Source organism: Monodelphis domestica, chromosome 5 (genome assembly GCF_027887165.1).
Source record: "Monodelphis domestica isolate mMonDom1 chromosome 5, mMonDom1.pri, whole genome shotgun sequence".
NCBI lineage: Eukaryota > Metazoa > Chordata > Mammalia > Didelphimorphia > Didelphidae > Monodelphis > Monodelphis domestica.
The window spans coordinates 146,719,354-146,737,897 of NC_077231.1; the positions used below are offsets into that span (position 1 = coordinate 146,719,354).

Below are 18,544 nucleotides of genomic sequence, written 5' to 3' on the forward strand. Positions count from 1 at the left end.
AGTTTCCTTTTGAAAGCTTATCATGTATTGATTCACTGCTATACATGAATGATAGACAACTAATTTTTAAGAGCAGAATTTGGCTCTTCATTTGTCTTTCCTTTTGTAATATCTCCTTTTCATTATTATGCACTGTGCTTGGAAATAATCATGCTAAAAAAGAGCTAGGATGACTCCATATTAGACTTGTATTCTAAATATCACTTTAATGAGAATTTAGCAAACCTAAGGTAGTCCTTTGTGCTACCAGTTGAGTTGCTTTTCTCCTATTTGCCAAAATGTGTACCTGTGTTTGAGGACCAGTGTACATGCATGATGTCCTGAGTCCCCATATATTGAAAGCAAATATGCATCCTTTGCATGTCACCTACGCTATGGTTCCATCGTATACCAAGAATGAGCTACCACTAACCTTTTTTTGGATGGAGGGAATTATGTGAAAATTGGCATCCTGCTTTGAAAAATGTAGTCTTTTGTTTATTTGCTAGCAGACATTGTAGCACTGAATACATCTTTGGGTCTGACAATGGGACGGGCTGAACAATGGAGCTGTCAAACTAGCTTAATGCATGTCTGGAGCTGCTTTTTTTTTCTCAACACTCTTTTTATCTTCTATAATCTTGTTTATATAGACTATACTGAATGAAGAGCTTTTAGTATTGCTTGTTTATGGTTGTGGGTTTAAAAAATTTAATATCCACTGTTCATAGAGCTTTTTGCATTTTGTAGCTATGTCAGTTGGATTAAGTTAGAGATTTATTGCTATCCTCTCTGTTAACTACAGAAAGAAAACTTATTGATTGAGAAGCTTGTAATACCATTATCAATCTGGCAAATACCTTGTTGTCAAACATGTCTTTACAATATTTAAAGCCTGGTAATTTCAAGTTTTCCTGTTTTGTAGACTTAAGGCACTTACAATAGAGACAAAGTTAAGAGGTTTTAAAAAAAATAAATGAAATATTATTTCTAGTTCTTAATCCATTTTTGTGATCCAGGAAGGAATATGATTAGAAATCATTAGAAACCATAGAAGGACAAATGATGGAACTTTTTACCCATATAATTTTGATCACAAATTATAATTATAAAATAACTATGATGATAATTATTGAGTTATAGGTCTCTGTGGGAAGATATTGAAGTATTTGTTTCTGATTCTTAATATATTCATATGCCCTCATAAAGTACAGCATTATGGAAAGAAAAATTTTTTCAAGCTTTCAAAAATTGTGTTTTGAAAGATGTGCTTGTCTTTAATGTGAGGGTTCTGAGATTTCAAGATGAGAAAATAGAAAGATCTTATTCTAACTTTTAAAATAAAAAAATACTGTGTTTATTTACTGGGCATATTAATGATATTAACATGTTAAATAACAATGAATCTGATTAATGATGAACATAATTATCCAAAAGATATTTATTTTCTCTACCATGTGTGTTCTACTGAAATACATGAACTAAATGCAATAAAAAGATCAACCCAATTTAGAGTGATCATGCACCACATTATTTTTAGACAAGAAGGAAATCAATAGACAAAATCAAAATCTTTTAGTTGGAAGTAATGTTTCCTGGTTATATACTTTGTTGCTTATTTTAGCAATAATCTAAATGGAATTAGGGGCAGAGTTCAGTTTGTATGAGAAGAGGTGTATTTATGAAACGATAAATATCTTTCAAGAGTTGGGGCATAAATTGTTATATTTTACCCTTAGATATCAGAGGATATGTTGTATGTTTTAATGAGATTACTAAAGCCTCAGTGAAAATGTGATTCGTATTTAACATGAGCATTTCAGATCTAGAGTGCTTTTCTTAAGTCAAGAAGAGTCTGACGATATTTTTGGAAACAGTTTCTGGCCCTCAGAGAACAGATAAGATGATGTCTCTTTCTTTAAAGCTGTGCTGTGATATATTTTTGAAGTTATTCATCTTGTACAGAGTGGATTCTAGAATTTGCAATTATCTTGGTCTTTTACTTCCAATCTAATGTTTGCTCCAGTGAGTGCACTAGCAATTACTTTCAGGATGAGCTCAAAACAAGAAACTAGTAAAACCTTTCTCAGGATCTCCAGCTCTACCAGTTTATAATTTGGGAGGATCTAGATCTAAAAACCACGCTGAAAGTAATGAATTCATGTTATCTCTATGATTTGAGAGAATGCCAAACAAGATTTTGAGAAAGCAGTCTTAACCAGTAGTTTCCTTCATTCCCCAAGTGCTCATTAATATTGTATTTATGTAAAGAAATAACTTGGAAACATACATTCTGGCTTCTTAGTTATATTAAACTACAGATGCTCCACTTATAATCATTTTATCAATTCCTGAATGAGCAGTTCTCTACTTGTTGGTCTCTTCTACTGTTTTTTACAGATAGTAACTGAAAGCTACCTTCCTGCATTTGGTATATAACCCTTTGCTTTAAATTGAGATTGAAAGAGCAGCCTACAGCTAGGAATTTGGTGAGCTTATCTGCACCCATAAGATAGCTAGTCTGTATCCTGCAATAATTCTGAATGAGTAACTCACCCTACACACAACCTTACAAAATGTCCAGAAGATGCCAAAATAAAGCATAGTTTTAAATACAAAACTATGCAAAGTTCAGATTTGCAGAGGAAGAACAATTCAATAATCAAATGGGTAGGTAAACTGTCATTTTGAAACAGACTACAGAGATCTTACCAAGAATATCTTTACAAGTGAGCCTTAAGCAAGGCCCCCATGTTTTTAATTGACCCCAAAGTACAATCTCCAACCCCAAGGAAGTAATATTCTCTTTGTTAAAGCAGAATTCAACTGAAGTGTTCCTGTTACCAAGTTTAAGTATATAAGATTGCAAACTATACCTTTGGGGCTGAAAAAACAAAGGAGCACATTCAATTAATATTCATATCTAGAACTTTTATAGCAAGTGCAGATTGTGCTTGAATACTTAGGAAGTCATTCAAGGAGTGAATCAATACTAATTATTGTAATCAGGAGGGTTAATTAGCAGAAGATGTGGCTGATGGAAAGTTCATTGCTTACAGCCCTGGAAACACCTATGTTGATGAAACCTAAAAGGAAGATGCCAAGGAATAAGCTTCATGTGAAAAGAAGACGTGTTTTTACTTCGCATTAAAGGGGACAAACTTCCCAGATGAGAAACATGCCTCCATTTTCACATGGGATCAATGTCGAAGAAATTAGAAACATCCAACTGAGTTGCTTGTAAAGTGATTTCTGTGGAAATCATTAATGGAGTTCAGGGGCCTTCTTTGCCTCCTCTGCAACATCTATTTGTCCCTCCTCCCTACATCTCTCTTATGTTAATGTGTGCAAATCTTTTCAGTTTGTCTTATTTATGAATCATCCTTATTAGCCTCCACTCACTTTTAATTTCTGGATACTTTCTGAGGGTTGCAAGGCTTCCTCTTTTTTTTTTTTTGGATGGGGGCTTCTTTTTTTTCTCTCATGCAAGTCTCTCTTTCTTTCCCCCTCCCTCCCTCCCTTACTGCCACTGAATTTAAGGGCTCCTTTTAGCTAGTAGAGACTTTTATTTTTTAGAAGAGATGCAGCCATACTTCATTCAAAGGGCAGGGTTTGGAGAGGATTAACAATTTGTGGAATTTCAGTTAGCTGACATTGGGAAGAGGGTGTCCAGGGAAGAAAAACATTCGTGAGGCTCAAATGATGTGGCCAATTAAGAATTAAAATGAAGTGTTCTAGAGCTTAAACACCTCTACATTTTACATGTCAGTAATCTCTACAGAGTAATCCCAGGAAAACTGTAAACCTAAATTTAAAGATATGTATGTGTGTGTGTGTGTGTGTTCCTCCCCAACCATGCATGCCCATTTTCATTCTTCTCAACATTATCATTCAAATTATTCCCTAGATTATGATTCAGGTACAGTGTCACAAATACTACTGGTTAAGTGTTGTTTTTAGATGAGGTAAATTCTGTTTCTAAACATATCATTCCTGCTTCCTGTAATGTCATTAGGGATTATCATGTACAGGTGTTATTTATCTTTGCCACAGCTTTCCCATGACTGTTTTACTGCTTTCCAACACATTTACTTGTATGTCAGCCCTATCAGAGGTAACTGAAAATGTCAGCTATTGGGGAAGGATGACACCAGGCCCAGGATGACATACATTACTAGGGCAGTGTGAGCTTTAGCCACCATAGCCCATTCCAACTTGACCTGTTCTATAACTGACTGCTTGAGATGATGATGAATCACTGGAGTTTATGAAAAAGGACTTGCCAGCATACACACAGAGAAAAAAACAAACAAACTTCTATTTTCTTGTCATGGAAAAAAAAGAGTTAATTTAAAACAAAACAAAATATAAATCTGTTATATGCCTGAGTTTATATGAATCCTCTCTCTCTCCCTCCCCCCTTCTTCCCCCCCCTCACCCCACTTTACACACACCTCTTCTTTGGAAAAGTTGGCAACTCTGATCATGTAAAACTCTTGAAGCTGTTAGTCTCTAAGCAGCCCTCTAAACTAACTGGTTACAGCATAGTTGAGCCTTTAGACAGAAATTGAATTAATGTTTCTCCTCCCCATTGTAGAACTATCTCAGGAATTATCCGTGTTATTATATCTAGGATGTAGCTGTGTCTTTCTCTTTAGCTCTCAGGTTTCTGGGTCTTCTTTTTGCCTCTCTATTAACTATCCCCCCAATCTCCCCCACCCCCCCACACAAACAAGATGGTTCAAAGACCGTCAATGGGTACAATTACTCATCTTGCTGCTGGTTAAGCAATCTCTTATCTATTCATAAGGAGTTGTATGACCCTATTTCATTTCAATTCTGAAATCCTGTGATTCTCTTCTGGTAGGAGAAAACACTCTCAGGTGCCAACAATTAGGATGCTTTTATTTTTTTGTTAGGAAAAGCTATCAGAATATATCATCCATGGCCCTCCTCTAAAACATGGCTAAAAGGAATATTTCCAGAAGATAATTGTCAGCTGCTCATCCTACCCTGAGGTTCCCTGAGGGCTATATAAGTGGAATTAGGGGATGATTGGAGGGGAGAAGGGAAACCTTGGTGCCAGAAGAACAATAGAAGCATCATTTCATTTCTTTCTATGAATTTTATTTTTTAAAATAATGATATGTGTATAAGGAAAAGTAGAAAAATAGATGAAAAACCTTTGGGTATGTGTGTTGTTTTTTTTTTTTTTGGTTTGTTTGTTTTGATCATCATGAATCTATGGCCCTTAAATATTTGACATCTTATTAAATTAACTGTATTTCCTTGCCTGAGGTTCCTGTGATATGCACATCATGTGGTGATGGTAAAAATTGTTGGTTTTAGAATGTCTGAGTTCAAATCCTGTCTCTGACCCTTGACAAGTCTCTTACCCTTTCTAAGTCTCAGTTTCCTCATCCAAAGAAAAAAATTGATTAGCAGTAAGAATCTCACAAGAATTGTGTGATTATCAAGTGAGATTATGTATGTAAAGCATTTTGCAAACCTTAAGGCTCTATTGAAATATTATTTATAATAATGTTATTATAAATAATAGTACCACTTGCCTGAATTTCCCAGTCCATTATCATTTTACCTGTTAACATGAATCAGTGAAAGAACCATCCATTTGTAAGGGAAATTATGGAGTTGGGCCAATGCTTGGTTTACTGGTTATTTTCTGCAGCTTAAAGCATACCATACTGCCCCATCTGAAGTAAATTCAGCTCCCTAAGGTGCAGCCCTCTGTTCCTTCCAGCTCATCTCCTTGCCAAATAAGAGACACTGAGATGAAAGGGGGGGAAAAGAATATGAAAGGAGAAATAATAGCTTTGAAATTTTTGATAATTTCTTCTTTGCCACCTCAACTATTGAGGGTCCTAAGAACACAGAATGGAAGATTTTTAAGCTTATCTTTAGGATTTTCTTTTCTCAAATTGTTTTTATACCCAAAAGGGAGAGAATTAGAAAAATAGTAAAAGTAGATGGCTCTAAACCATTCTTTAATATAAATACAAAAAGAAAGCATTTTCCCAAACTTTGTGCTTCATCTCCTTAGAGGAGAGGAAGTAGGCCATTCATAGTTCATTCTGTGATGATGTTCCAAGTATGTATGAAGTATTATGTGCCCAGCATAAGGCCTAGGAGAGATACAAGAAAATATATATAAGATGTAGTTCCTTACCCTCTAGAAGTTTATAGTCCTGTGGAAGAAAAAGGGTGAGGGTGGGTGGGGAGGGGAGGGGAGAAACTGGATTAATAAACATGAAATATTGAGATCAGTGCATGATAGGCTAAGTGGTGTGATAAGGGCAATAAAGGAATTGTAATTCAAATAAAATCAAGTTCTTTGGTGACCAAATTACTCCAGGAAATGCTGCATGGAGGAAATGAGACTTGAGATAGGATATGTAATATGAGATGAGTTAGGTGGAAAAGAAGAGGGGAGAGAATGATGGTCATGGAAAGAACTAAATTAATAATGTAAAAATAATAACTAGTGTTTATATAGCTCTTTATGGATGGGAAAGGACTTTACCAATGTTATTTTATTTGATCCTCACATCAGTCCTGTGAGGCAGGTACGGTTATTATCATCTTTACTTTAAAGATGAGGAAACTAAGGCAAAGAGAGATTAGTAGCATAGAGAAGTAACTAGGTGGCAAAATAGCTAAGTCCTGGACTTGGAGCAAGGACAACCTGAGTTCAAATCCCACCACATATATTTTCTAGCTGTGTGCATCTGGACAAGTCTTAATTAACCTCACTCAGCTTCAATTTCCTCCTCTGCAAAATGGGGATTAAAAACAGCACGTCCCTCACAGAGTTGTTATACTCAAATAAGATGATATAGGTATAACACAAGTGCTATATAAATGTTCATTATTACTATTATTATATTCAACCATGCCCAACTAGTAAATATTTGAGGCAGAATTTGAACTCAGCTCTTCCTAATTGCAAGTTCTGTACTCTGTCCATTATGCCATTTAGCTACTTCAAATAAAATACTACTACTTTAGATCTTTAACTAAGAGGCAGATAGAAGGCACAGTGAATGTAGCTCTGAAAGACAGGAGTTCAAGTTGTGACACTGTCTGAAGTTGAGCATCGCTTACTTCAGTTTCTTCATCTGAATATAATGGGATAGCCTCAAAATTCTCTTATCTCTTTAAATCTATGCACCTTATAATCTAATGGTTTTCTTTACAAAACCCCCAAAGTCTATTTACATTCATGTTGTTTTGTTTTTCCCTTAAAATAACAGCACATTGATATAACTTATGAGGAGGAAAATGTTACTTTAAAAGTGGAAGAATTGAGACATAATATCTCAGTTTGCCAAGATCACACCCCTTATAATGGAACTCACCCAGGAACCCAAAACCCCTATATATTTTATCAGGAAAATAAGATTCATGTAACCACACTAGAATTTTCATCAGACATCCAACATTCTGACAAATAATTCCTTTAACACCCCCCCCCAATATTTGAGAGAAAGGAGAACTAAATCAGGAAAATCAATTGTTCTTTCTTGTGGACTCTGGAGATTTATTTTTAAAAAGTTCTAAATGAGAAACCATTTGGGACTTTCAAATATCTTTAAATACTCTTTAAAAATAGAGATTTGAAACCATGTTATGGAAAAAAACACATCGAATACTCAAAAACATGAGTCACTTTCAACCCACATTGCCATTTTAATGAATTACTTATAGAACTGGTAGAGTAATAAAGAGGTTAAAACAGTGTCATTATCTGAAGAGAATACCTTTTGATTTTAGATTTCCTTACTAAGAAATGACAAACACCCATTTGATAAAGGGACTAGCTGATGCATCAGAAAGTTAAATCATTAGTTTCCAGTGCCATCCAGCAGGATCTCTGACAGAATGAAATGGAGAACCCAACAGGCTTGGTTCTCAGGTCTCATGATGTTTTCATTCTATTTTAAAGTAACGGCCTTATCCAGGTCTTGTCTCCAGCCTCCATATTAGGTGTACTTCCCACATAATGGACAAAAGCTCTTCTATGGAGATTAGTTATCGTTGCGGTTAAAGTAGATTCATGTGTTTTAATTTACTGAAACCCAAAGCTTGTGGTGCGCCTAATCCTCACTCGTCATCAAGATATATTTGTTTGAAAAGGAGAGAGACCCAGACAAATGGAGCTGAAGTACCACCCGAGACTGGCTCATAGGATGGGATTGTGATTCATGCCAAGACCACAGTCACACAACACCCCACCAGAAGGCTCAAAACACGTTTATTTCTTTCTCTTCACCCCCCACCTGTTGCTGCTTTCATTGAGACCCAGAGTAATGCCTATTGCTATCTCCCTTCCAGTTGCAGCTGTTCAGCTAGCTGTTGGTTCTATTTCTTAAGGCAGTAATTCATTCTCTTCTTTTATCACATGTTCCAGTAACTTAAATGTGAGACTAGGGATAAAACTTTTCTTTGAGCCAGGGGACAGGGGGAGGGAAATTGTATAGAAGTAGGAGGGCAGGGGTAGGAACAGAGACTGTGATAGACTGTAAACCTGTCTCTGGTGAGGGTAGAATACAGCAAGGATCTGGTTTCTTAATTACAAGTCTGTATAAACCAGTGGAGTTTATTCCTGTAGACAAGACTAGCAGCAGATTATATAATCTAGGAGAAATTTTTAAATACAGGCATCTCCAAGGGTGTCAACCAAAGACATTCATTCATCCCACAAATATTCATCGATGCCTCCAATGTACTGTCAAGTCAGTATTTTCTCTGTCTTCTTTTCCCTACTTTTATCCTCCCTAATTTTCACATGCTATTACTCACTTTCATTTCACACAGTACTTGATCCTGCCTCCCTTAGCATATATCCCCTGGCAGTGTCTGAAAAGGAATTGCACTGCCCAGTGAATAGAGCAGCTGTTCCTAGTTCAGAAATCAGCCTCAGCCAAAGCAAAGCTGAACTTGATTTCTCTTCCCCCCCTTTCCCCCCTCTCTCTCCCTCTCCCCCTCTCTCTCCCCTCCCCTCTCTCTCCCCCCCCTCCTCTCTTCTCTCTCCTCTCTCTCACACACATGCACATACCACCATCACCCCCCACCCCCAAGGAGCTTTTGCCATTGTCTAATATTTGAAGTTCCCTGTTGAGAAACAAAGAAGAGAAAAGAGGGGGGTAAAGTCAGAGAGAGGAAAAAGGAAGGCTGAGAAGACACATTTTAAAAAAAGAAAGGACAAAAGCAAAGGGAGGGGGAAAAAAGCAAAGAGAAGATGGGTGACTATCTGGATAGGCAAGATTTTCAGTGTTGCCATTTTCTCTGCGGAAAGAAATCATTATAAAAATCCCAGAGTTCCATCTGAATTTCAGGATGCAAAAAATGCGTATCTGTCCACTGTATGCATGTGTATATGCTTATGTGTGTGTTCTGTATGTGTTTGCATGAGTGTAAAACAAAACCACACCTTTAGTTTGAGAGAACCTTCTAAATGCAGATAAATTCACAGTTGGATAGTTACTGTGAATAAAAGATGATTCAGAAAAATACTTATAAATAAGCAAAGTCTGCAGTACTTGTTTTAAAGCAGATATGCCTGTTTTAAATGTACTTTAAAATGTAAAGTGAGATTTTAATAGCATGTTCATGTTCCCACACAATCTTAATTTTAAGGCTTTTTTAGTGAAACAGGTGGTATATCCCTAATAGAATTTAATAAGGACAGCATTTCATCAGTCTTCAAAACAAGCCAAAAAAAAAAAAGAGTGGAAAGTTTTCACTTATTGCTGTCGATTTAAAAAAATTCAGCCTATACCTTTATAAAACTAAGAAAAGGTACATTCACACTGTATCACTTATGGATCTGTTTTATTTTTTTAAAGCACATGAAAAACACCACAGTTTATTTTTACAAGTCGCTAATGAAGCTGGAATGGGCTAAGAACAAACACATGGCCACAAAGTCAGATAGTCTCTCAGGTACTTAAAATTCATGTGGATTTCAAATTTATTGGCTGGAAATGATAGAAAATTCCCATTTAGGTCCCATTTTTCTGGCTCCAAATTGCTGTAAGCACATTGGTGGGATGTTGTTGTTTTTAACCACAACAGTTATGTTAATAAAATTTGAATCTGAAAATGTGATAGGGGAAAGCTGCTTTGGATACTGGCTTGACATGAAAAGCCAGAAATGCAGGTAAAACCTTTCAAAAAAGGATCCAATAATTGTAGAGAATTTTCTGCGACTTTGTGTAGCTATGTTGCCAATCTGGTACTACCTTTTAAAGAGTTTCTAATTAATGTTTCTAATTAATGTTTAGTGGTAACAGAATGAATATTTGTCATGGAACACACTGTGTTATTGGCAGGAGGAGGGAATCAGGTGTCCCGTCTCTTTCTTTACTGTTTCAAATCTTATGTGTGTGTGACACATTAGACTAGTATCAAAATAAAAGAATGTGCTCTCCTTTAATAAGATTGTGCCTGACTGCTAGCTCATTGATAAAGTGGGAGGGAGCCCTTTACCAAGAACAATACTTCATCTTCATTTTTTAAAATCAAATGTTGTTGCTTTGAGGCCAGTGATAATCTGGTCCTCAAACATTATTCCTTGGTCTGAGTTCAGTATGGAGTGGATAATAAGGAAGGTGGGTAGTTAAAATGGAGCACTGAATTTACTTGCCTGGGAAGGGTTGCTATGAAATGAGGTCATTTAGAAACTTCTCCCTTGAAGTGCTTCCAATTCTTACATTGCCTTTTGTTTGGGAAATGAATAGCAAGTTGAGTGAGAGAGAGAGTGAGAGAGAGTGAGAGTGAGAGAGAGAGAGAGAGAGAGAGAGAGAGAGAGAGAGAGAGAGAGAGAGAGAGAGAGAGAGAGAGAGAGAGAGAGAGAGAGAGAGAGAGAGAGAGAGATTAGGAAGGAAGGGGGTAGAGTGAAAGAAGAGCTTCAGGGACTGGAACTGAAGGGTCCCAGCCAAAAGTGAAAGCTCTTGCTGGACTCCCTGCCATCTAGTTCCTCACCTTTATATCTGCCATGATGTCAGCATGTAGGTCATACAGATGGGAGAGGCCAGTTGAGAGACTCATTCCCTTGGGTGCTGTTTTAACTTCACCAGAATGCTAAGTAGCTCCACAGAATCTGAAGGCTTCAGCAGCAAGCCCAGTGGGGCTAACCATCCGCTAAACCCAACTACCAAAACATGATACCAGATGACTCATTACAGCACAAAACATGTCAAAGGGGCTACACTTCTTTGTGTCTTTTAACTTCACCGTCTGTCATTTTAAGCTTTCTTGAGGAAGAGAAGGATATTTGGGGAGGAAGATTTTTTTTTAAGCTCAAGACCTCTTAAAAGTTCAGTTTTTAAAACTGCTCCTCTATATGGGCTCAAATCTTAGAAATATAATAAATATTTGAAATAAGAGCTGCTATTAAAAGACTACTATTAGTTCTAAAATGTATTTCTTGTTCCCCTCCAGCACCTACATGGAGGGCTTATGCCTCTGTTCCATCACTTATGTATTTGCAGGCTTACTATTTAAATTCCACTGTACCCCATAAGCTTTTCTCTGTTCCTATCTCTATATCCTTTATAGAGTGGGTTTTCTTTTGTATCTGACCCTGGTCCTTCTTCTAACTTTAAATGGGAAAAGCAAATGTGCTTTGAAAAGTATGTTACACTGTAGTTGTTAAATAAAGCAGTAACCTATGCACTCATAATGCTTTCTCTATGACCTACTTACATACAACTTCACCCTCCTTATAGTATGATTAAAAGCTGCTTTGAATCCACTATTCCCTCAAGGGATTTGAGGCTAGAATTTAACAAACTGCTGAGAAGGCTTAAGTCAGTAAGAGGGCTTCCCTACAGCTTCTTCCAGCTAATTCACATGCAATTAAAAGGAAAATAAATATTTCAAAAGATTGTACATGTTAATGAATAATGTTCCACCTTAAAGAAGTGGGGCTCCATCATATACAGTATTGAGCTTTGTTTTAGAAATTGATTTTTCTACATAGTTATAAAAATGTTGGGGTTTCCTTTGGGGGATATTTTGGAGGGTCAATTTTGTTTGTCCATACTGAGAGAGATTTGCTATTTTTGATGTATGTTATTCATTTATTCCTTATTTTAAGTCTCTTGCACTCCTAAATAATACATGCAAAATCGAAGGTCAAAGATCATGTCAGTTCAGCCAACATGTTCTATTGAAGGGATAACAAAAACAAAAACTAAAAAAAATCATGTTTTTCTGCATAGTAGGAGTAACTGGGTTTGTGGATAGTATTTAGCAATAGAGGGGAATTGGGCTCTCTATATATATGGGGATCAGTTTCATTCAATGCTTTTCTCAATTCTCTGTGAATTTAAAACAGATACTTTAGCACCAAAGCAAATGTTTTAAAACAAAAATTAATCCAACTTTCTAGTTAGGATTTACTACTATGGAGGTAAAAAGTCAAGATATGTTAGTTCAGTTGAAGGAAATCAGGTCAGCTTCTTAGAATGATGAACTAAACTAAATCTTCTAATGTCCATTACTTTATTCTACTCAGGGTACCATATCTGGATAAAACTGATATGTAAATGTCTGCTTTGCCATTTAACTGGTGAAAATAGTAGGTACTCCTCTCCTAGGCTTGTATAATCCAAATATGAATAAAAATGCTTTCTTCAGTGGTGGCCTGCTCTGCATATAGCATTAGAAAGGACTTTGGTAGAAAAGAATTATTATCTTTCCCCCCACATTGTGACTTCTAATATCTTTAACTTCATGTTACTTAATTGGTTAACCCTCTGGCTCCTGTGACTATGCTTTCATTTATTTGACAAAATTAAAAAGCCCAGATGGGCATAGAACCCAACATTCTGTAGGGTTTTGTTTGACATTTAATAGCTGGGTGACCACAAACAAATCACTGAACTTCCCAAAACCTCAGTTTCCTCATCTTCAAGATAAGGATCTTAATATTACCCCTTTCTCTTTGTGGCTTTGCTAACCTTAAAGCACCATACAAGTGATAGACATTGTTATCATTATCATTGTCAATTTAATATCTGGCTATGATAGATAAAAAAGATTGAAAGAAAAATCAGATGAATTTGCAAAAGAGGCCTTGCCATGCCATCCAACAGCAATGAAATGAAAAGTGATACCAGAATACATGAAGCAAGGTGCACACTTTTAAGCTATTTTGATGATGCAGATTTTAAAATGTGAAATATGCCAAAGCAGAAAGGCCTTTGGGACCTGTTCAGCTATTTCAAGAATTCACTTGTTTGACCAAAACAGTATTAGAAACCTGCATTAGAACAGCATAGTATAAAATGCTTATTTTTCCAACACATCCTCAAACCACCTTCATCATCTCACCTTCAGTAGAATACTGATGGAGAATTTTGCCACTTTCCCCAATTCCATTGAATTTAATCAGTCCACATATTTAAATGGATATTTTGGTTGAATGGCTGCTACATCTGATAATTTAGCATAAGTCATAATGTTGAATTGCTGTGTGTTTAATTTATAAATTAATGATTTGTAATTCGTAGGGAGAAGATAAAGTGGTCATCTTACACTTAAAACTACTTACTTTTTTTTTTCCAGAATTTCAGCACAATACAAAAAGTATTGTTTCTATGCACGACAAGGTCTCTCCTCCCCCCCCCCCCCCCTTCTTCTTCCTAAATGTAATTTTTAATGATTTAGGTAAGATTTAGTTTACCGGCTATATTTTCTTAATTAAATTGCTATAGTCCAGGTAAGTTGTTCCTGGAAAGGTCACTGACTGGCAATTCTGCTATCTAGAGCAACCTACTTAAAGGTCTTGATTTTTCTTTATATTCCGAGGTTTGGACTTGAGTTGTTTTTTTTTGTTTGTTTGTTTGTTTGCTTTGTTTTGAACTTTGTAATGAAATTGGCCTTGGCAATATAGTCACATCACTCCAGTATTAGGTCTGGTTATAAAAGGCTTTATTGTCCCTTGAATGGCAACTGGGAAGATTTTTTTAAAGAACTTATTTGCATATCCAGATATTGTTAGAACTGCAAAAGTATTTGTTTGCAGTGGTGCCTCTCCCCAGCAGCTCCTTCTCGCTCTGCTGTCCTTCTTGGTAGGATCTTTGCTGCTTCCCCCCCCCTTTTCCATTTAAGGGGGTCGGTGGGGGCGGGGGTGGGGGTCAGTGGGGAGAGCACCACCTTAGGCGGAGTTGCAGGGGTTAAGCTGTAGCTGCAGTGGGAGCGTAGCCCCGCCCCTTCTTTCAGCACCTGGTGCTCTATAGACAGTTGCCTCAGCAGTAGATTTCAGAGGGGATTGGAGGAAAAACAAGAGAGGGGGAGAGAATGTGACAACTGCCGCTTTGGGTTGCTGCCTTGGGGGGGGGGGAGGCCTCCCGCACCTGTCCCTGCCTGTCTCTCAGCCAGCCCAGTCGCGGAATCAGACCCAGCCCGGAGCAGGCATCCCTCATCTGCCAGACCGGGGAGCGAGCGGTTGCCCCGTAAAGAACATGACTTCTTCCTTCAAGCTGGATTTCCTCCCGGAGATGATGGTTGATAGCCGCTTGCTAGTTTCGGAGAGAATGTAAGTGGAGCTCTGGCCGCCCCTGCCCGATGCTGCTGCATCCTCGGAGCGAGCTTTGGTGCCTGTGAGGGGGCAGAGCGTGGGGGGCTGTAAGGGGGGAGGCGGCGGCATGGGGAGCGTTCCGAGGACACCTTGGGCCATTTAAACAAAGCTCGCTGCTGCTGCCTTCGCCGCCGCCGCTGCTGCCTTCGCTGCTGCTACTGCTGCCGCTGCTACTGCCTCTGCTGCTGCAAAGTCTCGTTTATCTGGAGACTCTCCGGAGGGGAGTGAGGAATTTGCAAGCGGTTGGCATTCTTCTCTGCCCAGAACCGAACGGTAGTTGACTGGGGGGGGAGGGGAAAAGGAGGGGGTCTCCTCCACCCCCAGTCCCCCCCTACCCTCAAATATTCATAATTTAGCTGCTTCTCTGTTTGGTTTTCTGGCAAGAGCCTGGCTCCTTGAACAGAGTGAGGAGGCAGAATGCTTTTTTTCCTCCCCTTTTCTATCGCGGTGCCATGTGAAAATGCGGGCGAGCTCAGAGCAGATGAGCACACTTTTCCCCAGGTCCAGTGACATTCCAATGTAGATGGAGGCGCACGCGCGCCGGCGTGCATGCAGGCATGCATGCACGCGTGTGTGTGTGTGCGTGTGTATGTAATAATTTAGTGTGGATAGGTATTGTTGCTAGCTCCTTCTAGGAACATAATTAAAGATTCCGCAAATTACACCCCCACCCCCACCCCATTTGACTAGGAATTTGTAAAGGTTCCTGGTTTCTAATTGGGGGGGGGGGTAGTCTGTGGAGATAAGGAAGGCGGAGGGTGGAGAGAAGTGGAAGAAGGGATAATTATAAAGTATTAAAATAGCCAGGTGTACTCTAGTGCGGAAATTAGAGGTAATTTTTTTTACGTAATCATGATGGTTTGTCTGATAATGCACTGTGTAATTTAATAATTAATGCGATTCGAGTTGTCTTAAAATGTAGTCAAACCGAGGTAGATTACTCTTATTGGAAGAGGTACAAGTGTTGGAATTGGTGAAGAAAGGGAAGCATGTCTAATTTTATAGCTACCTTGTTGATCTGGATATGAAAGTTTCTGCATGAACTCAAGCGCTCTTGGGTCAGGAGGATTTTACAGGTTCTCCAAGTATCTTGAAAAAAGAAAGAAACAAAGGAAAGAGGAAGGGAAGAAGGAAATGTTCAGTTGCTAAAAGAGATGATAGGGTGATGCCTGAAATTCTGTAGATAGAAACATTTAGATAGAGTTTGGATAGAAAGATTTCATCTAAGACCGGATAAGAAATTGGGATTATTTTTATTTAAATTGCTTCTTAGCAAGAGGTATGAAAGTGACTATAGATCATAATAATGCCATTGGGGGAAAAGTCTTAGATTGGTAGGAGTACATATGAAAATAATATTACTCGTGTCCTACTTGCTGGAAGGTTTGCCATCCATAATTCTTTCTGAGGCTTTTCACATAGCTTGCCTGTGTTGAGACCATTCAGGGCTTTATGATTCATTTCCCTGGCAACTAACTTTCCCCCAAGGTGCTAGATTCTTTTTCTAGTATGTTAAGTGTTATGAGTTGAGAGCTTTAGTGGTAGCCAATTGTTCCAGCAGCTGAGATTAAAAGGGGATGGGGAGGGGGGAGGACAGAGGAGGGGAAAAGGTTGATTGTAGAAGGTGCTAAAGTGAGTGACCAAGCACAATTTATATAATACCTGCCCTCTATATTAAAATGTCACATTGTTTGTAAACTTGATCTGGTCCTTTGTTTCAACTGAGATAATTGGATAAATTAAAATATTGAATTTCCTTTTGGCAGTTTTCTTTGAGAAATTAATCTCAATTAGTACAAATCCCCAGGTTGCTTTCTTGAAAGCTCTCCATCCAGTTTTATATATACATTCTCTGCCCCTCTGGTTCCCTTATCTACATATCTACAGATAGCTATAACCCCTATTAGTTCTTTTTGAAGTGTTATTATGGTTTCTCTTCAGGACTCCAGAGATCTGGCTGAATTAAAGCAGTATCTTATCAACACCATCATGGTTTGATTATACTTGCTACCTAGGTGATCATAATATACCTAGTTAATGAAACCTCTCTCAACTTAAGCCAGGGAGTGTTAATAGCATCTGAAAGATGTTCCCTTTGTCATGTCAGATTATGAAAATTCAACTTGTACTTTTCCTCTGGTAGATGAATGTGATATTAATGCTCAAACTGTTCCCTCTGAATAGAGTCTTTGTATCTTAGCCTTGGAGACCAGTATTCAAATTTGAGAATGACTCCCTTTCCACTGTATGCCCAAATATTACTTATGTCCAGATGATCGCTTTTGGAACCAGGACCAAATTGTTTTCTCTGTCAGTCACTGAATATGAGAGAGAGAAAGAGAGAGAGAGAGATAATAGGAGAATAGGAAAATAGTTTGGGCATTTGTTTTCAAAAGATTGGTTTTATTTTTTCCTAATTCTGAAAATATTTATGATCTGCGCAACTAAAATAATGGTAAATTATAAATGCTTTATATTGCAGAATAGTCATATTTTCCAACTGAGCTTATAATTTAGCTCACATTAGCTACCAATTTGGGAGAAAGAGAGGGATCAGAAGGGGGACATGTTTGGAATCTGTCTACTAGTAAATTTTACTGCTATGTTCACAATAGCTGGCAAGATTTATTATTTTAGGGAATGGTCTGTTTGTCATGTACAGTATATTGCCTTTCTGACTAAATTGCAGGCTGCTTGAGAGAGAGGCCTGTTTCTAAAAGCAACTTAAGGAGGCTTTTCTGGTGTTGAATTTCCAAAGTAGTAGAATATATTTTCAATGGCATTTCCCCATAAGAATGTTATTAGATACTTTGCAGAATAAAATATGTTTGAGTCCTCCAGGCAGATGAACAAATAGCTTTTAAGATGAATGATCACACATGATGGCCCATTGGCCATCTAATGTTTAGAGGGCCCAGGTCATGTGAGATTATGAAGCGGTATAAAATTGCTGTTCATAAGCTTAAATGTTCGAGTTTGATACCTCCAGTAGTGAAACTTTTTTACACAATCTTTCTGAAAATTGGAGGTTGCAACAATACATTTTGAAAATGAATAATGCAGGCACTAAATTTTATTTAATGTTAAATTTGAATTGATGTTCCATTTTAATCCAGAGAGTCCTAGAATTACTTTTAAGGGGGTTAAAGTGTTTGATAAGCTTTCTTTTGAGTTTTGTTTTGTTTGTTTGCTTTTTGTATGTGTGTGTTAATTGATACATCTCAGCCTGACTTTCTTTGTGATTGCAATTTCTAGGTGACTTGGAGATTTCTGAAATTTTAAAAGCTTTCAGGGGAAAACTGATCTGTCTAGTACTGAAGACTTAAAATGACTAGTTGTTGAGATTTGGGATTATAGAATATTAAAAGATCTAGATGAAGCTGCCAAATCAATAAAGCCAACATTTAATTGTCTACCTTTTGTATATGTAATAGCACTAAAAATGTGAAACTTGTGACTTGGAATTCCATATTTGTTGGGAAAAAAGGAGAAACTTTTCTTTTTTGAATTTTCTTAGTGTAAATAAGAAAAAAGTTTTATATTGGGTGACAATTAAACTATTTGAATTATTTTTAGAATGTTATAGCACAAGCTACATTTGCCTTTTAGTTAAGGGTCTTGCTTTTGTGTTTTGTCCCCTTCCCCTCCCCCAACCCCCCCCAACAAGTCAATTAACATAAGAAACATAGAAATTGATAAAAACCTGGTTTGGAGGAAAGAACTGCATTCAAGTTGTTTTGGGTCTAGGGCCAAGGGCTAATGACATATTTGCCTGAAAATCAAACCATTGATTGTAACCTGAATCCTTCTTATTTCAACTGAGTTTTATTGGGACAGGAATGTAGGTTCTCTTAAAAGAGATCAGTGAAATTGGTAATTTAGTTTGGGGCAGGCATAAACTTCAGTGAGCTTGATGTTTTTAGTGCCTGTGAATAGAGTTGTTATCTTAAAGCACAA

General features: G+C 37.5%; 1 protein-coding gene and 1 long non-coding RNA gene across 41 annotated transcripts in view; one reads left to right on the forward strand and one right to left on the reverse strand.

The window, feature by feature from the left end:
• Nucleotides 1–18,544, forward strand: part of CELF2 (CUGBP Elav-like family member 2) — a 969,858-nt gene that overhangs the window by 588,997 nt on the left and 362,317 nt on the right. For 6 of the 40 annotated variants that reach the window (XM_056800799.1, XM_056800801.1, XM_056800806.1 and 3 more), the window contains exon 1: nt 14,169–14,545. The exons of 20 other annotated variants lie outside the window; for them this stretch is intronic. In XM_056800799.1, coding sequence (XP_056656777.1) covers nt 14,472–14,545 — 74 coding nt within the window. In that variant the 5' untranslated portion in view covers nt 14,169–14,471. Of the gene's footprint in view, nt 1–13,731; nt 14,546–14,661; nt 14,861–18,544 lie in introns of those variants that run through there. 14 more of the 40 variants (XM_056800828.1, XM_056800831.1, XM_056800833.1 and 11 more) reach the window with 10 other exon arrangements.
• Nucleotides 5,964–11,682, reverse strand: LOC103106752 (uncharacterized). The gene is made up of 2 exons (XR_472803.2): nt 10,984–11,682; nt 5,964–6,122 (listed from the first exon to the last, which is right to left on the reverse strand). It is a non-coding gene; the product is annotated as an uncharacterized LOC103106752 (long non-coding RNA).